The sequence below is a fragment of the Echinops telfairi genome, unplaced genomic scaffold, assembly GCF_000313985.2.
Source record: "Echinops telfairi isolate 266 unplaced genomic scaffold, ASM31398v2 ScPeMD7_18;HRSCAF=68, whole genome shotgun sequence".
Classification (NCBI taxonomy): domain Eukaryota; kingdom Metazoa; phylum Chordata; class Mammalia; order Afrosoricida; family Tenrecidae; genus Echinops; species Echinops telfairi.
The window spans coordinates 55905405-55929781 of NW_022103915.1; the positions used below are offsets into that span (position 1 = coordinate 55905405).

The 24377-nt window shown below is 45.1% G+C and overlaps 1 protein-coding gene across 1 annotated transcript in view; it reads left to right on the top strand.

Moving 5' to 3' along the window:
* Positions 1 to 24377, top strand: part of PYGL (glycogen phosphorylase L) — a 41516-nt gene that overhangs the window by 513 nt on the left and 16626 nt on the right. Inside the window, exons 2-7 of the mRNA XM_004698582.2 lie at positions 2545 to 2646; positions 4723 to 4801; positions 10137 to 10240; positions 17726 to 17857; positions 22263 to 22374; positions 22950 to 23032. Of these exons, the coding sequence (XP_004698639.1) occupies positions 2545 to 2646; positions 4723 to 4801; positions 10137 to 10240; positions 17726 to 17857; positions 22263 to 22374; positions 22950 to 23032 (612 nt within the window). The remainder of the gene's footprint in view (positions 1 to 2544; positions 2647 to 4722; positions 4802 to 10136; positions 10241 to 17725; positions 17858 to 22262; positions 22375 to 22949; positions 23033 to 24377) is intronic.

The window sequence follows — 24377 nt, forward strand, 5'->3', positions numbered from 1 at the left end:
GGGCGGAGCCTGGGGACAGATCCGGCCACCCCACCCAACCCATTGCCATGGCTGCTCCCGGGCACCGCCCGGTGAGCGAACGCACAGGCCTTCCTCCCTGCCCACTGAATTTCACACACTTTGGGTGCTTCAACTCACAGCACTTAATCTAGAGGTCAAGGGGCACCTTCTGCCCTGTGTGCCAAGCACCCTACTAGGCCCCGAGTAAAGGAATTACAAGCTCGTCTTCTCAGATTAATATTTGGGGAAGAGAGACAAATACGAAGTTGGTGGCACAGTGGTTGGGCATAACGGCAAAGTCAACTGTTCGAAGACAGTGGAGAAAGACAGGGACTTTCAACTCCGGTATAGAATTACAGTCTCAGAAATTCGCAGGGACAGTTCTACCTGCCCTAGGGTGGCTGTGAGACCGAATTGACTCGATGAGTTGGCTAAAAGCTAAGGGATAAGGCAGCATCTCTTTGTCTGAATAGCCTTAGGTGGATTAGATTGAAAGCAAGAGTGGATGACCCAGCCCTTGCTGGCCTATCAAAGGCACCTCTTGCGTGTGGTGGAGCACAGGGAGCTGTGTTCCCCTCTTTGCCCGGGTCCCTGCGAGTAGGCTGTGAGGTCTCATACTGCCTCCATTCCTGAGGGATAGAGGCTAGGGGACTCTGTGACTCAGGCCCCAGGCTGCTGAACACAGGAACTCAATGACCCTGCTCTGTTGGTCCCGAATAACGTTCCTCTGGGCCCCAGGAGCAGCTCGCAGGGACTGTCTCCTATGATCAATCTGGGAAGGTGGGGTGGAGGAGGCGGGACACTGCGAACTGGGAGGGCATTGCTGGGGGAGGGATTGGGTACAGCAAGTGGAGGTGAAAGGCTAGCTGTGGCAGCTAGGGTGTGGGTGGTGTGAGTCCTAGCTGGGAGAGGAGACCAGGCAGCTGGCCGCAGCCCTACTTGTCCTGGGGATGGGGTGGGGGTGGGGGCTATATACCTATATCTAGTAGTAATTTGGGACCTGATTGGAGGAGCCAGGGCTATTAACACACTCTTAAATTCCTTGCTTTAAGCTGGAGAATGACCCTCTTTCACCTCCTTAGCATTTAATACCATAGACCATGTTCACTTTGTAAGCTGCCCTGTCGTGGCTTCTTCCCTAAGCAATTCCCTTCACCTTGAGCCTTGTATTCTGAGAGAGACTGGGGAGACAGCAAGAAAATGACTGGCTCAGCAACTGTCAATAGCATGTCTGCACCATGAAGTTGCTCGTGGAGCCAAGAGTCACTAGTTATGTCCAAAGCCTTCCCACCGCATGTGAATTCTACATCATTTCTCACATGCCTTTGCGCATTTCCAAGTGCTTACTGAACATACTAGACAGAACCATAGTCCTACTTTCCTGACCACCTCCCGTCTCACCCACTTTCTTCCGTTCTTACTTCTCTGCCTAGTTGAGGCCCTTTTGAGTGTATTGCTTCCAAAACTAAGAATTAACTGTTGGACGAAATAGGAGTGGGAAAGAGTGAAACTTCTAAAGTAGCGTTTTTATTTTAAATTCTCTGTATGCCTCAGGAGCCCTGGGGGTGTAGTGTATTAGCCATTGAGCTGCTGTTGGTCTCAACTCAACCGATGGCAGTGAGTTGTGGTATTAATAATATGCCTGCCTAATAAGTTAAGTATTATAGTAGGTGTCTGTTATAGTCCACCCTATTCATACTTTTTTGATTTTCCAAAAACAAGGGAGTCCCTGATAGATGAGGTGACTTTACATGAGCACAGTTTCAGATTTTGTGTGTGTTGGGTGGTGAGGAAAAAGTTAAACTAATACGGAGAGTAAGATGGCGTAAAAGGGAATAAATTCCGTCACTGGTGTATTTTTTTTTGAAACCCTTAGTAAACTTATATATAAAAAGATTGTTGATGAATCTGATCCTTATACCTCTCTCTTCAATTCTGGTCGTATTTATTTGGCTTTTACCATGTTAAAGATGAATTGTCTCTACATACGGATATTTCTTGTTTCGTCACAAACAGACACTAAATAAACTTTACACATTTGATATTTAGAAGGCACGGACTTTCTGAAATAGTCAAATGTCAGCCAAGGAGTTATACGTTCTTGTCATGGACTATACCATGAAAGAGTTCATCTTTGTGTGGTTTGTTTGTTTTTGATAGTCCTACCTAAGTCTCCTGACCCTTGCCCACCAAGGTGCTTTTATGAAGGAATGCTAAGTTATAAGGCAGTATGACTTTCTGGGTCTCCAAGACACATGCTTTATTCATAAGATTCATGAACTGGAGGGAAAAGAACACACCGTGCTGTGCTACTTGGAATCTGGCCTTTTTCTCAAGGGGATGAAAAACACTCAACTGCTTTGCCACAAATAGGTGCAAGATCGTTTTCCCAAAGCCCGTTGTCAATAGTGCTTTTGTCGAGAAGACTGCAACCCCTCACGTGGACCTGTGCCCCAGGACCCAGGCTGTTTGTGTCTAGCACCAGGGCCTTGTGTTTGTATGCCGCCGAGTAAAGCACATCGCCTCTCTTTTCCTTTCTTTCAGCGGGTCTATTACCTCTCTCTGGAATTCTACATGGGCCGGACGTTACAGAACACCATGATCAACCTTGGCCTGCAAAACGCCTGCGATGAGGCCATTTACCAGGTACAGCTGTCACACACATTCCTCTTACCCTCGCCCTGGAAAGTTCAAGTTCGCTGTAGGGACCAAGGAGACGTAGCAAGAACATGTTGAGAAATGGCATCTATAGTCATGGCTATCACAGAGGCGATCACTAGAAATATAAACGACTTGATCTTTGATTTCAGAAACATAACCTGGAAAAGGAGTTGAAGAATGGGTTATGGCTCATGAAAATGTCACTTTGTAGTCAAAGTTTCTGATAGCAGTCCCCAGCAAGTTTCACTTTAGAAGTTAGCAATCGGAACCAGCGTTGGCAAGGACCTGAGTTTCCACTGCCAGAATCACAAGCATAGCTTTGTGCTCCTATCTACTTTTTAAGAAATACCCCAAGTTTGATTGTTACTCATTTGTGAAGGCAATACGTGAAAATGATGAACTTTTAAAAAACCTGTTATCATACTTTCTCTAATGACTGCTCATGAGATGCAAAGTATACTTAAGGAGGAATCGGCAGTCTTAGAGCTAATTTACTAGTGGTTTTTTGTTTTGTTTTTGTCTGAGGAACATCTTCCCTGAGTTTCCTGTACATATGTGCATCACCTTTTTGAGGTGGTTAGAAAGAGGGATGTGCATTTGCAATGACACATTCTGAATGAGAACCAACCTCAAGATGAGCAGTTCAAAACCACCAGCTGCTTCTCGGGAGACAGATTAGGCTTTCTACTCCCTTAAAGAGTTACAGTTGGGGGGGAAAAAAATGAGCTGATACCAAGGGCTCAAGTAGAAAGAAAATGTTTTGAAAATGATGGCAACAAATGTACAAATGTGCTTGACACAATGGATGGATGGATGGAATGTGATAAGAGTTATACGAGCCCCCAATAAAATGATTTGGAAAAAAAAAAGAGTGATAGTCTCAGAAACCCACATGGGGCAGTTCTCCCCTGCCTGTGGGGTCGCTGTGAGTCAGAACTGACTTGCTGGCAGTGTGTTGGCTTGGTGATATCTCTTTAGCATGGGCTAGGGTAGAGTGTTTCCTATGAGAAGAAACCATTGCAGCTCTCCTCAGCTCATAAATTGTGTTTCCTGTTGTGAAGGTAACTTCTGGGGGAGGATATGACTCCAAACAGGTGGCCCGTGGAAACCCGGGTATCAATCTCAAGCATAGCTCTATCTGATGGATGTGTTTCCAAATGTGTTTCTGTTCCTTCTGAAATAACACGGAATTTTATGGAGTGTGTGACTTTCAGATGAGCAACACGTTTGTTGTGCTTGACACAATGGATGGATGGATGGATTGTGATAAGAGTTGTACGAGCCCCTAATAAAATGATTTTAAAAAAAGAAACACATTTGTTTCACAACAGAACCAAGGCAAGCATGGGCTAGATGATCCTCTGGTCCACATAGGACATTTATTTGACCATCAATTTCCTCACTGTGAGATGGAAATTCAAAGTGGTCTCTAGTGGTGCTATGGACTGTAACAAATCCCCCAAATCCTTCAGGGCAGGAAGCTCTCTAGGAGCCAATCCCATCTACTTCTAAGGTACAGATTCCCCCTAGCCACCCCAAAAGAGAAGACGAGACTTATATCCCTATTTAGCTAGACATCAGGAACTCCGTCCGGTATGTTCGTGAGTTATGAACTTGGCTTGCTAACCACAATGTCAGCAGTTTGAACCCAGCAGCGACTCCACGGGAGAAAGATAAGACTGTTTTATCGCCTTAGAAATTCTAGGAAGCAGTTCCAGTCTGCCTCAGAGGGTTCCTATGAGTCAAAATGGACTCAGTGGCAGTTCGTTTTTTGGTTGGAGCTAAACCACATGGCGGAGACATCCCTCGCTGCTATCAGGCCCACACGATGACGTCAATGACTCACTAACTGGTTTGGGTGGACAACTGTTGACCCTACTGAGTAAATATGTTGTGATAAGGAGGTGAACTTTAGTCTATCCAGAAAAGTCAGGCCAGAACAAACTGAAGGACCTAGTTTGAGAATGCACAGATAAACCTGAATGCCTGACCCAGGCCTGAGGAAGTGACAGCTATGTGTGAAATGAGCGACACTCACTATGATTTTTCTCTCATCACCAGCTTGGCTTGGATATAGAGGAGTTAGAAGAAATCGAAGAAGACGCTGGGCTTGGCAATGGCGGGCTTGGCAGGCTTGCGGGTAAGTGACGTTGTCTGGGCAATTGATGCCTTCGTGCCTGGCATGCTTTGAAGAACTAGACAAGCTTCCTAGGGGGTGGGAGGTATGACCTGGTTACAAACATCTCCTACTCTTGAGTTCTTGTGAGCAATTCCAGACCAACTGTAGAGAAGGGAACTGAAACAAAAGGAGACATTGCCTAAAACCCTTGACATTGCTAAACACCTGAACGTTAACCAGATCCTTCCTGTGTGCTTAGCTGTTTTCAAAGTGGCCCCTTTACTTCACTGTTACCTGTTCACAGCTGCTCAATTCACGTAGTTGTGTGATAGGATCCACGTTTGTGTGTGATATGATCACGTAGTTGTGTGATATGACTCACGTTGTTCTACCATTGCTTACTGTCCAGTACACTTATCAGTTAACCACCAGCCTGTGGGCAAAAGACGAGGCTCTCTACTCCTGTCGGGAGTTACCGTCTCAGAATCCCACACGGGCAGTTTTTCCCTGTCCTCTACGGTCACTTTGAGTCAAAGTGGACTGGATGGCAGTGAGTTTTGAGTGAGTGAGCGGATAATGATACACTTGTTTTTATTGGTATGATATAATTAATCAATGCTCTTTTTGTGTGTGTGGATGCAATGTGAGTCCTATGTTGTGATAAGATAATGATTTTCAGCAGATTAAGGACAACATTGAAAATACAATACCAGATATTCAATTAAATCTATGTATTCCCATACCCAGGAGACCTGGTGGCATAGTGGTTATAAGTTGGGCTGCAACCCTCAAGGCCAGTAGTTCAAAAACACCACCGCTCCTTGGGAGAAAGATGGGGCTTTTTACTCCGTAAAGAAGTACAGTCTTAGAAAGTCACAGGGGCAGTTCTGCCCTGTCCACTAAGGTTTCTGTAGTCCAGAATGGGCCCAATGGTGGTGAGTTTGGTTTTGGTTTATCCCCAGGACCAAGGAAGTCCAGTTCTTAATACCTACCCTAGTGAAACACTCAGCCATGTGCCTTGTTTGTCAACGTCAAATGTGAGAAGTAACTTAAAGGAAACCCATTTGCACTGAAAGTCATATAGTATGATAGCTTTTGTTTTTAAAAAAATTTATTTCCTTACAGGAAAGAACTAGGAGGCAAAAGAAATTTATAGAAGTATAAAGGTATAAATATAGGTATGTGTGTTAGTCCAGGTTGACTAGAGAAACAAATTCATAAACACTTATGTGTGGATAAGTAAAAGCTTTATAGAAAATGAGCTGATTCCGGGAACCCAAGAGGCAAGCGAATTTTGGGAATGATGAGGGCAACAAATGTATAGATGTGCTTTACACAATTGATCTATGTATTGTGATGAATTTTATGAGCCCCAATAAATTGATTTATAAAAAAAAAAATAAAGTCAATACTAAGAATGTGCTGAGTCATACATTAAAAAAAAAAAAAAGAGCAATTATATATTGAGAAAACATATCAGTCCAGATCAAGTGCAGGCTAGACTCCACCTCTTTGCTCAAGTTGACAGGAGATTATGCAACTGCCACAGCATGTATATATGTAAATATATTAATAGGGATAGAGGCCTATGTACATATATTTATATGTTAAATATTAAGGTGGCAGATGGACATTGGGCCTATACTCAAGTCCTCCCTCAATGCAGGATCACTTTGTTCTAATAACCTGGCATTCTGTGAGGCTTACCTTCCTGACACGATCACTGAAGTCACAATGTGTGCATAAGCAAATGTGGTGAAGGAAGCTGATGGTGCCCAGCTATTAAAAGGTATAGTGTCTGGGGTCTTAAAGGCTTGAAGTTAAACAAGCGGCCATCTAGCAGGGAAGCAAATGAGGCCGGTTGGAGTGGAGACCCAAACCCATCTGTAGACAATTGGACATCCCCTCACAGAAGGGTCACAAGGAAGGGACGAGCCAACCAGGGTGCAATATAACACCCACAAAACACAACATTCCTCTAGTTCTTTAATGCTTCCCATTAGCATGATCCCCGTTCTATCTTACATATCTGGCTAGATCAGAACATGTACACTGGTACAGATAATAGCTCTTGACACACGGAATCCAGGACAGATAAACCCCTCAGGACCAATAATGAGAGCAGAGATATTGTGCAAGTGGGGGAAGAAGGGGGAGAAAGAGGGAACCGATCACAATGATTGATCAACATACAACCCCTGGCCCCCCTTCCCTGCCCAGGGGTACGAACAACAAAAACATGGGTGAAGGGAGACAGCGGATGGTGTAAGATATGAAAATAATAATAATTTATGATGTGCCAAGGGTTCATGAGGGTAGGAGGATGGGGGAGGGAAAAAAGAGGAGCTGATACCAAGGGCTCAAGTAGAAGTAAAATGTTTTGAAAATGATGATGGCAACATATGTTCAAATGTGCTTGACACAGTGGATGAATGGATTGTTATAAGAGCTGTAAGAGTCCCCAATAAAGTGATTTATTAAAAATAATAATAAAATAAAAATACTGTTGTGAGAACATGGTAAAAAATTATTTCCTATGGGTACATATATATGGCAGTGCATTGGGAAAAAAGGTCTAGGAGTTGTGCCGAATTAAGGAGCTAGCCCCATTTGTTCATTTTCATCAAGAGAAAGTATTAATATATTGCTTGTGAATTTTAAATTTAATAAAAAACTCTTATTACCACATGTGTGCATATCAAGCTATACTTTAAAAAGGGTGAATACCTGTCTCCTTTATTTTAGAACTAGTTAGCATTTTCATGATATTATTCACACTTTCACGGTATTAGAAATCAATTTCATAATCTTAATCCTCACTAAATTAGTCATATCGTCTGTTAGCATTGGCATTAGTAACAGAAAACCAAGCCTTTGGGACCTTTGCCACCGTCTTAGGAACTTAATCACTAGGCAATTCAATAGGTTTTCCACCAGAGCCAGTGGCAGGCACAGCCAAGACCAGAAACTTGCTTTCCGTGTTTGGCTAGATTAACCCACACTGTGAGCTGACATTAATGACCTTGTGCCTTTTGTCCACTGATAAGGTCCAAAAGTGAAGTGGTAAAAGAAGCTGAATCATTCTCTACCAGGAGAAAGAAACAAAGGACCATCTCTCAGCTGATTTACTTTTCTAACCACTTCCTTAAAGGGCCTGAGCATTGCCATTCTTTGAGAAATACTGGCCCTGTTAAAGGACCAGCAAGCAGAGCAAAGTCCCTGGGGTAAAGGCACCTCTACCTGATGTGCAGGCACTCTCCTAGCTGACTTCATCTCTTAGCTCCCACAAACGGAGAGGTCCCCTTCTGGGCAGGGTGAAAATCCGAGCAACCACAGTTCATCAAAGGAGGCCTGGAGTTGGAGCCGGGCACGTGGGCATGGGGATATGTAGACGGCGAAGCTATAAAAATAGCTTGAAGACCTTGGTTACTTCAGTTCCTGGATCTCTGTTCAAGGACTTCACCATGAACCGAATCCAGTCCCTCTCTCCTGCATCCGTCAACCCTCAGCTCCCACGATAAATTCTCTTAGCCTCCAAGTTTACATTTCTGCGAAGATAACTCAGCTTACTGAAACTCCTCAGTTTGTGTCAAGCCACAAGAAAGACCTCTCCCTACCTACCATGTCAATTTGTTGCTCCTGGCCACGGCTTCTGTCCAAAAAATGCTTTTGCCTACGAGTATCAGAAAACCTCATTGAAACAAAAAAAAAATCAATATTGATATGCGTTAGAACAGAACCATAACTCCGAGTGGTTGGGGCATCCTCCACAACCCAGACCTCACTGCCATGGAGGTGATTCTGACTCACAGTGACCCTGTAGCACAGGTAAAGCTGTCCACAGGGGGTTCTGAGATTGTAATTCTTTACAGGGGTAGAAAGCCTTAATCTTCCCGAGGAGTGCCTGGTGGTTTTGAACTGCTGATCTTTGGGTTAGAAGCCCAATGCATAAGCAGTGTGCGGCCAGGGCCTCCTTGGGGCATCCATAGATCAGTTTGTTCAGCAGCCCGGGTATGTGGACATTCTGGATCTCCTGGTGCTGTTGGCTCACCCTCATGGGAAAAAAGATGCAGCAGCAAGAAAAACTTTCCCAGAAAACCCTTGCCCCCTTCAGATAAAAAACATAGGTCTAGGAATGGAATATGGGCTCGCATTTAATCCCAGCTCTAATTTAAGAACAATTAGTTCTTATGTCAAGGCCCTACTTAATACTCGTCGTCAAGAAGGGAACACAGAAGATATGGGTGCTGTAGCAAAGTGTGGTGAAAAAATTAGATGGGCCTGGCTATCAGATAAAACCGTGTCTGGGGTCTGAAAGCCTTGTTTCCAAACAAGCAGCCATCCAGAGGAGATGTCAACTAAGCTCACATGGAAGCTCACCAACATCCATGACCCAAGGAGTGTAGATTATATAATCCAAAACTGAAAGAGGGTAGAGTGTCAGAGCTTAAATTGTGAAATTCTGGTTTGCAGAAGGCTCAGGTTGATAACATAACCTGGCCTGCTCTTTCATTGTCGGTGATAATGGAGACTGGTAACATATCAAGAGTCAAAAATCTTCTTACCACTTGGTCTAGTAATTCGACGTTGAGGAGCTCTTCACAATAATCAGGGACTTTTGCCTCATAATATTAATTGAAACATAGTTTTGATTATAGAAAAATAGAGACAGTGGAGATTCCCAAACTAGAGGACTCAGTAAATGGGGATATACTCATGCAGTCATTAATAGGCATTTTTTAAAGAACGTAAGAATACGGTGAGGTCAGGTTTTGTAACAGTGTATACATAGTGCTGTACTAGTGTATACATAATGCTGTACTAGTGTATACATAATGCTGTATTAGTGCTGATTAGGACGCCAAGCTTGTTAAAGCCGGTCAGAGAAGAAGACCTTCAGCAAGGTGCATCGGCGTGGGGACTGCAAAGGCGGGCTGCACTAAAATGATCGTGGGATGGGCACGGGACGGGCAGTGTTTCGTTCTGTGTGCATAGGGTCCCTATGACTCAGAATGGACTTGACAGCACCTAACAGCAATAATTTGCATTTATATGTGTGGGGTTTTTTTGTTTGGTTGGTTTTTTGCATTTTCTAGGTTTTTATAATGTTGGCATTTTTGACGTAATTTAAGCAGCTTAAAACTTGCTCTCTAAAAATGTAGGATTCCATAGCTTGTAGTATATTCACAATATAGTATTACTATTCCTCACTATTTTAAAAAATCAAAGCCTACTGTACTAGAGTGCCTGTGCTTAAAAATGCAAATGTGGTTTCCCATAGAAAATAGCCGATAGCCTTTTGTAGAGAAAGGCTTACAATTCTGATGCCATTTCATGATGCTGTCTTTTGACGTAGCCTGCTTCTTGGATTCCATGGCGACCCTGGGGTTGGCAGCCTATGGCTATGGGATCCGATACGAGTACGGGATCTTCAATCAGAAAATCCGAGAAGGATGGCAGGTATGTGAGCCAGCGTTTTAAACCTCATCATTAAAGTATTGCACACTGCTTCTATAATTCGTGGGTGAAGTTGAGCTTTCCAAAATTCTTCTCTGCCACGTTGTTCACATTAGTGGATATTATCAGCCTTCCCTCTTAGGGATACACATTCCTTAAGAGCTCAAGAGCCTGTACTATGTATGACTCCCCACCACCCATAGCACCTAGCACAGCGCCTGGCTCACAAGACCACCCTGGACACTTTCATCACGGATTGGCTGAGCGTGCACCCTGCAGTGTGCAGACTCCGTGCTCTGCACTGTGCACGAACAGAGGAGCATATCCTTGTCTCATGATCTCCGCCAGTGACCCTGCATGGTAGGAAACATGGTAGCATTTCGTGAGAAAAAAGAGACCCTTAAAAGGTGAAGTGATTTACTTCTCATCACACTGCTGGCAAACACAACTCGGTTTCCTCGGACACCTGGGTCTCCCTCCATTCACTATTGCTCCCCTCAGTTTGGCCCTCCTTCACAGTGTGCTCTCTATAAAGACACATCATAGGAAGCAACTCATGCAGGTAGTTCTAGACTCAAATTAGATTCCTAGGTTTTTGTTTCTTTTATCTGTAGTGATTTTTTGAGTCTGCAGTCAGCTCTAGTGTGGACAGCGTTCCCTCATGCTAAGTATATTTTAGGTGTTCTCTATCTGTCTCTCTGTCTCGCGCGCTCTCACACACACACACACACACACACACACACACACTCACTCACTCCACTGAGTAAGATCCTGGAACTGATTTCCAGAAGCCTAACCTCTGGGACACAGTTCAGTACTCAAGGACTAAATGGGGTCATCTAGGCTGGAAGGGTAAGCCAATGAGAATAAGCTTAGTGTTGCCACACCACACACACTCACTTCGAGTATTTGGACATTATGGTTTATCGAAGGAAGGAACTAGAAGGTTTGGGTTGATGAGAGAATATACCAAGGGAAAAGGCTCCCAAGGGAAATGTTAAGAATGTATTGGAAGACAAACTTCCAGCTTTGCTAAGGGCCATGACTGTGCATCACCAGCTCTAACTAAATAAGTGAAAACTGAGTCTCAGCGTAGTCTCGAAGAGACTTGATTTCAAGTCATGACCTGAAAAGTGTGTCTCCTCGCTTAGGCTAGCTAACCTTTCTGAGCATAAACGTTCCCATCTGCCAAATGGAGATAGCAATTTCACAGAAACATTGGGATAATGTAAAACACCTGGTATACAAATAAGTACCCAATAAGCGTACTCTACCTAGGAAAAGGAGGACAGCTGTGTAAATTGGGGTCTTATAAAATCCGAAGAAGAATCCAGTATTAGAATTGGAGGAAGGCTTATAGCAACCTGCAAGACATGCAGGTGACACAGCGTGGCCTGCGGAAAGCGAGGAGGACTGGAAGCCCTGGCCACGGCTATCAAGGACTGCAGCCTTCAGTAGACTTGCGACTCCAATAGAGAGAACACCGAATCCTCACACACAGACCAATAGGTGACATGGTGGTAAATGGAGCAAGACCGAAATGGTCAAGAATTTCATCTTGCTTGGACCCACAGTCAATGTTCCTGGAAGCAGTGGTCGAGAGCGCCAACGGCTCGCTGCGCTGCGCGTATCTGCTGCACAAGACCTCTTTAGAGTATTGAAAAGCAGCTACGTTCAGTTGCCTCGTACGCATGTGAAAGTGGGACATGGAATAAGGAAGACCGAAGGAAAAAGACGGATGCATTTGGACCGTGGTGCTGGTGAAGAGTATGGAAAGTACCCGGTTGCCAAAAGAACAGACAGCTCTGTCTGGAAGAAGGACAGGCGGAATGCGCCTTCGAGGGAAGGATGGTGAGTCTCGTGCACTTTGGAGAGGTTGTCGGGAGAGGCCAGTCCCTAGAGAAGGGTGTCCTCCTTGGCCAAGTAGAGGGCAGTGACAAAGAGGAGAAGGCCCTTGACAAGAGGAATCGACACTGGACTCACAGATAAGAATGATCGTGGGGACGATGCAGGCCCGACGGGGCAGTGCTTCAGTCTGTTGGTCTCAGGATAGTTTGCGTTGGGGCTGACTGACGGCATCTAACATTAAGAATTTGACTTTCATTCATTTCAATGAGATGAGAAATTACTCAGGTCGATTTGTTGTCAGAGTTGTGTAAGATTTCTGTGGAAGCAAAATGACTTCAACTCAGGAGAGAGCCGGAGAAACAGAAGTGCTGGAAAAAATTACATTGACGCCTCAACCGTAATTATCTCTGGGAGGTGGGATTACAGGCAAATTTGCCATCTTCCATTTGCTTTCTTACTTCTCTCCTATTTCCTAAGAAGTGTACATTTCATAATCACGAAAAGTATAGAAACAAAAGAATGGGTTCCCTGCCCCAGAGTTGCACGTTGAGAAGCCTAGCTGAGCAGGCATTTTGAGCATGACACGTTTTCACACGGCCGGACCAAACATCACATGGTGTCCAGTTTCATTCAGCCTTTGAAAGTGTGGGACTCTCTGTGCCACAGGGTGTTTAAGGATTTTCTTTCCTACCTGGTTAACCGCTGTGCATGAGAATGTGGAAAAAGCCCAGCATTTTCTCTCCACATTTGGTCAAACGCATTCTTGATCTCAGTGGCACAGAAGAGTTACATGTTTGGGCTGCTAACTACCAGGTCAGCAGTTTGAAACCACCAGGAGAAACTTCCGGGTCTTCTGCTCCCATGAAAATGTCCAGCCTTGGAGGCCCCTGGGGCATCCTCCCCTGCCCTGAGGATGGTTATAAGCCAGGAACACTGGAGAGCAGTGGGTTCAACCCTTGCTGTTACTTTGAAGTTGTGTTTCGTTCATGAAACTACCCTGTTCTGGTTGATCAGATCGAAGAGGTGGGTGGTACAGTGGGTGAGGTGTTGGGTCCTAACCAGAGAGTGGGAGGTTCAAGCCAGTCACTCTCAGGAGAAAGATGAGGCTTCCTGTTGCAGTAAAGATGTGCTGTCTCAGAAATAGAGGCTTGCCTTGTTTGTGGTGGGTTTGGCTCCGCTTATTGTGCTTAGAGGAAGAGAGATGGGTGACTCTTGCTAATTCAAAATACTCCCAAGCTAGCCTATCACTTTTGGATCCGTGTGACTTACAACTGAATCTTAAGGACATGCATTCCCTTGATCTATAATATGTATCATTTATTGGGATGGAATTTTATTTTATGTTGTTTTTTTAATCATTTTATTAGGGGCTCATACAACTCTTATCACAATCCATACATACATCAATTGTGTAAAGTGCATTTGTACATTCATTGCCCTCATCATTCTCAAAACATTTTCTCTCCACTTAAACCCCCGGCATTAGGTCCTCATTTTTCCACTCCCTCCCCGCACCCCTTCCCTCATGAGCCCTTGATAGTTTATAAATTGTTATTTGTCATATCGGGATGGAATTTTAAAGAGAAGATGTAAAAAGGTATCATACCATGGAAAAGAAGTCATTTCATAGAGAAAAACAGGACAGGTTACTGGGCTCTCATGAGGGCGGGGGTGGAGAAGGCTAACAAAGGCAAGAATTTTTAAAGGTTGATTGACTTACGTTTTGAGCTAAAATATTTGTAGGAGTAAAGTATTCATTGTGAAATCCCATGGAGAAAATAGTTTTATCACTAAACATCTTCACTTGAGCTCTGCTGGGATCATCATAACCCAAACAATTTTAGTTCTCTGTGAAATTAACTTGGCCGTGTAGCAGAAAGAGAAGAAGCCGGGTGGCACTGCCAGGTAACCATTGGCCCACCAGCCACTCTTTGGCAGAAAGATGAGGCTATCTGCTCCTGTCTATATTTATGGCCTCAGCAACCCTCAATCGAGTTGCAATGAGTTAGAATTGATTCGATGGCCGTGAGCTTGGGGGTTGGACTAAAAAGAGGGGGAGGCAATGAACTGCAAGGTTCAGAGTTGCACCACAGTTGTGGGTAGCAGTACACTTGCAGGAGTACCCTCAGCTGAATCAGTCAGCATCTGCCCCAGCACTCTTAGGGTTTTCTGTAACCAGCACTGTTATCGTGACCCAACAAACACCTCATTTGAAGAAAATGTTTCAAGGCTCCGTGGCCTTAGCTCCAAGCCAAGGAGGACCCATGTGTGTCAGAGTAGCACGGTGTATCACTCACTCGTCTCCTTTTTAAAAGTAGATCGCCAGGCCTTTCTTCTGCGGCGCCTCTGGGTGGGCTCTAGCTAGCTCGCTTTTTGTTGGCAGAAGCGTGCGTCCTAGCAGGGGAGAACATGAACCGTTTACACCACTCAGAAACTCCATCGCTGAGTTTTGGCAGCTGCCCAGAGACAGCGTTCGTTTGTTGGAACCACCAAATGCAAAATGTATGGACTTTTCCTGATGTTTGCTCCTTGTTGGATGGTCTTTGTGGAGGAGGAAAGCACTTCTTAGCATTGGGTCAGTGACGGAGCCCCCTGAGCCGGCCTCTGCTTCCATGCTGGCCGGGAGACAGGTTCCATTGAGTAATGCCTCTGGGTGGAAGCCAAGGCCAGCTGCCCTCCCCCCACCACGTTGGCACTCTGCTCCTTTGCCCCACAGTGCCGCACTGGCTGGGTCGTAGCCCTGTGTCGTCTCTGGGCTGGGACAGCTATCATTACACTTGGATGTATATAAAAGCCCTTTTCCCATCTTGCCGCCCTACTCCACGTGTCCCTACACGTGCTTGCATCCAGGACAGCTGGCGACGTGGAAATCCTCATTTACAGCCAGTGCGGTGTCAATCCACTGGGGGAAAGCTGGGAGAAAGGCCATTTTCTGGGGAAGTGGCCGGAGGCAATTCTCTTTTTCTCTTCAGATCTGCTAGGACCAGCTTGTGATTATGCAAGACTTGGTCTTTGTTTTGTATTAAAACCAGATCTTGCAAATACTGAGGCAGTTGTTCGCTGGGTCTGTACCTGCAGCAAGGACTCCATGAAGACAGCAAGCAAGTGCGGTCTTGGACAGAATGTTCACCAGCCGTTAGTTGGTGAGGAAAAAGGAGGCCAACGTAAGATGACATTGAGAGCAACCAGCTAGTCACGACCACTCAAGAACGAGACACTGCAGCCTCTGATTGACATGGGATGTGGCTAGGGGAAGGCTGGTGGTGGGAAGCCCAGAGCCTAGTATCTTCTGTTCCACAAACATGCCAAGCTTCTTGAGGGGAGGAGGAGACTTTGAAACGTGTGTGGGAAAATTCCACTCACTTTGAATTCCATTTTTCCACCTAGTTTTCGAGGCCTGCTCATATATGCTGCGTCTCTCTCAGCAGTACTCCCACGTAGAAGACAGTAACTCTCTCGCCATTGTCCTGTTTCTATGCACCACCTTCTGGGGTCTTACCACAGCGCTAGGTGCTGCAACAAGGCAAACAGGCCTGCAGTTCCTTCCTGTTACTGGAAGCAGTGTTCACATTGACCACTGACTTAAAACCCCCAAGCTGCCCTTGCCTCACTAAGCACGGCGGCATATTGTAATCCAGGGGGTTCTGATCCTTTGTTGACATCCTCATTTATCAACACCGCATTCTGTAACATTTTGAGTTAGTAACACAAACCAGTGGACTCTCACTGAAGCTTCAAATCAACTGGTCGCATCAGGTTTCCATGTTACGTTGTTTGTGTTCTCTTTCCAACTGGGGACCCAGGAGATCTCGCTGTAAAATCAGAAGGATAAAATTAAAGCTCCTGGCTTGCATCACCACACAGTTCCTCATTGCTCTATGCATATGCCTATCTGCATATGGTCAAGGGCCCAGCAGCATCAGCAGAACCTAAGATCTTATTAGAAAGACAGGACTTCAGATCGCAACTGAGGATGTGCGTTGTAATGAGATGGCTGGTGTACACCCACGTTTCACTTTGAGAAGTGCTGATTGGCTCAGCTTTTCCTTCAGTCTTTCCTAGAGCCCTGTAGCAGTGGGTGAGAGTTGGTGGTTAACCACATGGTCAGAAGTTCAGTGAACCCACTAGCCACTCCATGGGAGAGAGGAGGCTGCTTGCTCCTCCTCTAAAAAGACTTAGAGTCTCGGGAATCCAGAGGAGCAGGTAAAGTTCATGGAACATTGAAATTAAAAGATAATGGAATTTTCCCACAAACTCTTTGAAGCCCCCTCCTATTTATTTTTTAAAACACACCCCACGCATTAGAGTTAGACATCTCATCCCTGCAAAAATGGCACCGATCAAAACACAGGACAAGTGCTGAGAAGGTTGTGGGCACATTGGAGCTCTTAAACACTTGCTGGTTACTTGGTGCCATCCAGGCCATTCCAGCCCGCAGCAAGCCTGTGTACAACGGAACCTGTGCCGTCTTCACAGTTGCTATTGTTCGTTAAGCCCATTGTTTCAGCCAGTGTGTCCGTCTCTCTCCTTGAGAGTCTCCGTTTTTCGGTTGACTGTACTGTACCAAGTATGATCGCCTCCAGGGACTGGTCCCTCTTGATAACAGGGACTGGTGGGTTGGAACTACTGACCTTGTGGTTAGCAACCCCACATGTAACCACTACTCCACCAGGGCTCCACCAGGAAAGTGGAACGCACAACTTGACCAAGATCAATGATGACAGATGTATGGACAGAAGAATAAGAGACAATTTGGAAAGGGCTTTAAAAAATACAATTTCGCAACAATAATAACCAACAATAGGCAGATATGAATGCCTATAGTACATATGCATTACATGTGTGTCGTATATGGGTATTCTTGTAGAGGTGTGTCTGTATAGGTCTATAGGCATATGCAGATACATGCTTGTATGTGCTGCATTCATAGTCATAGAATAAAAGCACATAGGGGGCACAGTTGGAGATAACTTTCAAGACATAACCAATAATCTCCTGGGGTAGATTTGCTTGGTTTAAAGACTGGGACAGTCCAGTCAATTGGCAAAGACTAATTCAAAGAGATACTGTTGTACATCCCAGTCAGGATCATCAAGAGGACTCCGACTTCGAGCGAGCCTACGTAGGGTTTCATAGACAGCCTCGCCTTTCTCCCACAGAGGAGCTAGTGGGTTTGAACCCGTCAGCAGTCCACTGCAACCCAACAGCACCACCAAGGCTCCCAATGTCCTGAAGGGCCCCTTAAACTCAAGCTTAACAATTGCATTCACACATCTTCAGACAAAGGCTCTGGGATACGTAGAACCCAGGAACGATTTTAGCTGTATCATTTACTGTCTGTGTAATCTTGGGTAGGTTACAAAATTGCATCCTGTTTAAAAGGGGAAAACCATAGTTCGCTCCATAGTTGCTCTGAGAATTAAATGCCGTAATACCTATGAGACATTTGGAGCAGTATTAACAATGACTGGTGTTGTCCATTTAGATTGTATGATAAGAGCAAGCATGAATTGAGATTGGCTGGGCCATCACTCTTTCTTGATAAAGCAGTATTTCTGAGTTTCTGTTGAAGAGATTTGTGTTTGATTTCATTAAAGAATTAGGTCTGAAAAGTACTTCTAAACTCTGATTGTTTTACAGGTAGAAGAGGCAGATGACTGGCTCAGACACGGCAACCCATGGGAGAAGGCCCGCCCGGAGTTCATGCTGCCTGTACACTTCTATGGAAGAGTGGAGCATACCGCGACGGGGACCAAGTGGATTGATACTCAGGTACTCAGAGTGTCCTCGGAGTGAGCATTTTGATACTATAGCATAGGTACACAGGCTGTGTATAATGTGCACATGATAGCGAGGGTAGTATGTGTCATGCTGCATGATAGAGTATATTTTAAAACATAAATCTAATATTCCACCTAATGAAATCCACTTATGTAGGGAAAAGGGGAGTGAAGGCCAAGAGAGAAGTGTCTTTGTCAAGGTCAAGTGACTTACCACAGTCATTGTGCAAGCTGACACCATGAGGGCTAATCAATGCTGTGAGACTCTGCATCCTAATTCGTTAGTTTTATATAAACTTGCTTATACTTTACCTGACCACCATATATTTATTTACTTATAGCTCCTCGGGGATAAATACTTTAATGCTAAAGTGTGTATTCAAAGGATTACCAAAACTCTTATCCATTGTGAAGTCAATAAATATAATGCAAAGCATCTTTATTTTCAGAGAAATGATGCTGGTATCTGTCCAAGTGGTTGAACGTACTTCTCCGTCCTGCATTTAACCTGAGTATTAGCCACTAGATCTGAGTATTACCCACTCACCAGACAATTCACTTTTAAGCACCCTGAGTTGTGGTTTGTGCTGTACTACCTTCAATTCTTGATAAATAACCCCTATCAATCACTAGACTGCAGCATCCAGTCACTGAAGATTCCACTTGGAATATATACTTATCTTTCAGGCGAACTGTTTATCAATAACCTTTCTTTAGGAATTTAAAGGAAGTAGAAAAACCTTTCAATTCAAAGGAGTTCATTCAAATTCATAGTGACCTTCCAAAAAGACCTCCCTGCCTTCCTCTCAGAGCAACCCCTAGAACTGCCCCAGAGGGTTTCCCAGGCTGAAAAATCTTAGCGGGAGCAAAAAGCCTCCTCTTTCTCCTATAAAAGAAATGGTAATGGCCAAGTTAGTAATGCTGTCATGAGTGTATCGAAATTGAAGACATAATTCCGTATGCTTATACTAAACTCAATTGATTTATAGATTATTCTCCAAGTAAATATTTCATTTTGCCATCATAGAAACACAACGGGTTATAACTAATTTTTTTAAAGTTGGTCCACTGATCTGCATAGAGCTGCCTTCACAGTTCAGAACACGAGACTTAAAAAGGAAAATGTTTTCTTATGCTGATGTGAATTTATTCAACATATGAGGTAATGCACTGGAAACTGAAATCGGTCATTTACTTTATAATGGTCTACCAAAAACCAGACCTGTCTGCATGGCGTTGATAGTGACCTGTAGGACAGGAACTGCCCTTTAGGCTTTCTGAGACTGTAAATCTTGATGGGAGCAGACAGCCTCATCTTTCTCCCCTGGGGCAGCTTATCATTCCAACTGCCATCCATGCATTTAGCAAGCCAAGGCTTAACCCACTATGCCACCCCTGCTCGGGACAATAGTGTAAGGAAGAAACATACTATGATTTCAAAATAAGTTATTTTTCTTGTTCTTAAAATAGTAAACCACAATCTAAATTGCACTTGTTTACAGATATCAGGAGAACTGAAACCGGCCCATCACTAATATGCCCAAAGGAATTCACGCGTGTATTTGATATTCAACTAGCAAGTAGTTTTATACACCTTGGCGCTGTCTGTGAAGCTAACTTGTCTGTACAAAGCACATGTAGGCATTCACGAGGTGTCCAGGAATCCAATTAGAGCGTGTGCTTTTCTGTGCTCACAAAGCCAGGTTATGGGGCAGAGGTGGCGCAAGGCAAGCTGACCCAAGCCGTGCAGGATGTTATGGCTGGAAGCCATCACCTGAATCAGCCCCAGATTGGCAGCGGGTGAGGTCAGAGAGCATGCGCTCAGCCACACTCTGTGCAGGCAGTGGGCAGCTCGTGGAAACGGTTTATTTTATTCCTGTGTCAGTTCAGGTTCCTCCGAGAAGCAGCCACCCTAAGGGAATTAAAAGTGCAAGCGACATATATCGGAAGGGCCTATGAATGACAAAGGAGGCGCCGAGGGGTCCTTCGGGTGCGGGTGTGACATCCGCGAAAGGAGAAGGGGAGAGGGGAGGGTTGGGCAGGAGGAGCTTCCACCTGCAGCTCTGAGCAAATCTCAGCCTGGCTTGGGGGTAGGTGGCAGGCTCCAAAGTCCCAGCTTGAGACTGGGAATGCCCTGATGAGCATGCCCCAAGCATGCGCTCTGGGGTGGCATCTGGAGGCAGTCAGCTGCCAACACTCCTCACAGTGCAGTCTCAGTGAAGGTCTCCCAAGGAAGATCGCACTTGCCTGGCTGCTTCGGTTACACATTGAGTATCAGGACACATCAGGTATGAAGAAATGATCCCATTTTGTGACTTCCAGAGTGATCACAGCTTGCTTTAACATTCTCCAGAAACCTTTATTACCTAGTGAAAGATGTTCAAATAAGGGTGATGTATTACTTCCAGGTCACGGTGATCCTGAATGCGTGCCTGAGTAGATGTGATTGATAGGGACTGAAATGCTTCCTACAGTCATGACTCAGGAGACCGCGTTACAGGGATGTATGTGGAGCTTTCAACGCTGCCACCGACTGTGACTGTGGGCAAGTCTCTTCTCTCGTAACCAGTTCATTTCCCAATTGATTGCTTCTCAGTAACTGATTTCTAGCATTCCTCCGATGTAATTATTTTGTCTTTCTCCTTCCCTGGAGCCTGGCTCTGATGAGGCAAGTCATAGGAATGACGCGTTTCCCCCATAAATTGTAAATTCCCTGTGAGATTGCTCATCTTCGTATCCTCTGTGTCCGTGTCTGAATCGAGTTCAGTTTTCCAGCGCTCACCCATTGGCCTCTTCTCAGCTAATTGTTAAGTGGGCCACCAATGGCTGTCGGATTCACTGAAATCCCATCTTCATGCAACTCTGAAAAATTTAGCATGGGATTTTGAACATCTACATAAATTTCCTGTTCCATTCATTTTCACAATCTTGGAAGTCAGATCATTAAATAACTTACATAAAAACCAATCTCAATTGCCACTTTTTAAATGGGTATAAACTCTTTGTATTTATTGATTTATTTAGTCATCTTATTGGGGGCTCGTACAGCTCTCGTCACAATACGTACATAGATCCATTGTGTCAAGCACTTTTGTACATCTGTTGCCATCTTTTTCTTTCTACTTGAACCCTTAGTATCAGCTCCTCATTTTCCCCCCTGCCTCCTCCAACTCTTTGTATTTAAACTTAATCGAGAGCATCATGTGCTAAGGCAGTGGTTCGCAACCTTCCTAACGCCGCGACCCTTTCATACAGTTCCTCATGTTGTGGTGAGCCCCACCCCACCCCACCCCCGACCATAAAATTATTTTCGTTGCTACTTCATCACTGTCATTTTGCTACTGTTATGAATCGGGTCGTGAATGGGTCATTCGACCCCCAAAGGGGTCGTGACCCACAGGTTGAGAACCGCTGTTCTAAGGGAAGGAGTCCGTAAGGTTAAGTTCTCTGCTGCTAATCATAAGGTAGACGGGTCAAACCCACCCAAAGCCACACAGAGAAAAGACCTGATGCGCTGTTCCCATAAAGATTATAGCCACAGGCAAACGATGAGACAGTTTTCCTCTATGCTACAGCATTGCTGTGCGTCAGAACCAACTGTGGTGATGTTAGGTGCCGGCGACTCTTCTCCAACCCATAGGGCCCCATGGACAACGGAACGGAACCCTGCTGGTCCCGCACCATCCTCACAGTCGCTCCTGTGTTGAGCCCAAGGTTGCAACCAGTGCATCCGCCCATCTTTGTCACTGCCCATGGAGCCCTGGTACCATAGTGGGTACACAGTGGGCTGCTGTCCGCAAGGTCAGCAGTTCAAAACCACCAGCTGCTCCTCAGAGAAAGACAAGGCTTTTTACAGTCTCAAAAAGTCACAGGGGCAGTTCTACCCTGTCCTATTGGGTCACTACGAGACAACATCGAGTCAATGGCAGTGAGTTTGGGGCTTTTGGGGTCTAGGTTACCAAGCATGATGTCCTTCTCTGGGGACTGGTCTCTCCTGAAAACATGGCTAAAGTGCATGAGACAGAGTCTTGTCGTCAGAATCATTTGACAGCCCTTAACAACAACAGCACCATTTCCCTGCTCCCTGTTCAAAATAAGGCTCGTGAAGGAGGACCACTTAGAATAGAAGACGGCCCCTTTGAACAGTTTGGATGTGGTTGTTCCAGTGGGATAGTGGAGGCAATCACTGTGGGGGGTGAGGGTGAGTGGGGAGGGCCACATCAAATGCCCTCGAATACCCTCCCACCCTGAGATCCTCTCCTGGGGCCAGGCCTCACATAATTCGAGTGAGGATAGAGCCAGAAATAGAATTCTAGTTGGCGGTCTCCAACTGATTGTTCAACCTGCATGATCCCACCTTGGAGACAGCGAGCAACTGCCCTGGTTTAATTCCACAGGTCGTCCTGGCCCTGCCGTATGACACCCCGGTGCCGGGATATATGAACAACACCGTCAATACCATGCGCCTGTGGTCTGCTCGGGCACCAAATGACTTTAACCTCAGAGACTGTGAGTATGGCTGGGCTTTGGTCTCTGTGTGTGTGTCTGTGTGCAGGCCTTTTGATGGCTAGTTAAAATCAAATTGAAGTTTCTGGGATCTTTTGAATTCTCCCTTTCTTTTAATTCCTTCTTTCTCAAAAAACGTATTGGTATAGGCTCACAAATACTAATGACCACAATGTTCTAGCTAAGCCATTAGCTATTTTGACAAAAATCAGTGACTGTAAAAACACTGGCAGCAATGAAAACAACAGCACTTGCAGACAAAATCGGGAAATTCAAGCTGTCATTCTAATTGGGTAATGGCGGCAGCTCAGACTGGGGTTCGTTAGGTTTCATTCAGCCTTGTAGGCACATGTAAGTTGGGCTTATGAAAAAATGTTTTCATTCTTAGAACTATTATTGTTAAATATATATATTCTGCTGAAATACTGCCCCTAAATGTCATAGTCATTTTGGTGTCACCCTCTCCAGCAATGTCACCCAGTGCAGTCTATACCCCCAACTGATGTCACTAGATCTACAGGCTTGCAGGGGCAGTGGCTGGCTTCTCTGTTCATTTGTTTTTCTAACATTCCCCACAGTTAACGTTGGAGACTACATCCAGGCTGTGCTGGATCGAAACCTGGCTGAAAACATCTCCCGGGTCCTCTACCCCAACGATAATGTGAGTGATTCAAGCGCCACTGCTCAGTGGAAAGAGCAGCAGCTTGGTGCAGCATCGCATATTCGGTAGCCCTAACGAGAGTGGTTCTAGAGAAATAAAATCATAAATATGGCTTCTTAAATTGGCTCTCCAGCCTGATTAGGCTTAAGAGTGCTGATAATGCTATTTCTACACCCAAACACATGGATGAGTCTGCCACTCTTACTAATCCATGGTGTGAAATAGCAAAGCTAATGTCTACAGTATTATCACCAATAGATGAGGTGCTGGTTAAAGGAGAGGCTCTGAGTGATCATACATTTGATATTTTCCAGCAGTTTTGTCAGGATGACAGGTATAGGGAAGCTGGTTGGCTGGTCCTTCTTATAATAGAAAGTGTGATTAAGGAGAGGGATGCTCTCAGAGCCTCAGAAGCGCCCTCAGGTGCAGACTAACAGATTTGAAAGCTTCCATCTGTGCTACAAAGGAGAGCCATCTCTCCTCTAGGAATAGAGCTGACATTGCTGAGAACCAGGCCCAGTGTCTCATTATGCGAGTGGCTGAATTACAACGTTGGCTGAATTGCAGATCTAGAGCAGTGTCTGATACCAAAGTGAGGGCATTGATAGGAAAAAGTTGGGACCCTGAAACATGGGATGGGAACATATGGGCTGATGATCCAGAAGAGGAGGTTATTGAGCCCCTAGAAACAATTGACCCACCCCACTCTCGGTAACAATTGTTAGACGGGGTTCTCTAGAGAAACAAAACCAGAACACTAATAATTTTATATATATTTAGGTAGATATGTAACAAGAACCAAACAGTTAATTAATCTATAAATCAGTACAAATGGCTCAGTGCAACTCACTTCTGTGAGACTGCTAATACACTGGCAGTCCTTCAAGTCTTAGGGCAGGCCACCAGGTAGTCCTCTGTAGAACAATTCAGGCTATCCGGCCACAGGCAGCAAACAGCAAGGAGGTCACCAACAGTCAGCCAGATGACAGGGTCCGACAGTCCCCAGCTCAAGAGATGTAAATTCCAATGGTGTGGCGAACCAGGTCTTGAAGGAACCTCAAATTGCAGCGAGTTAGGTGTCCCACAGGTAGTGTAGCTTGTAAATTGAGACACAGAACAAGCAAGGCAGCCGCACACTGGTCCGATAATCAAAGAGCAAGAGACAAGAAAGGCAAGGCTCGCCGAGCCATTTCTCTCTCCGCCCTTCAATTAATCCCACGTGTTCATTAGCCATGTTGGCACAATAAACCTACCTATCACACCCTGTCAAGCTGCTGAAATCCTGGTGGGGACTGAGCATGATAGTGGGACAGGAGGAGAATCAAGGGAAATAGAGGAAAGAGCT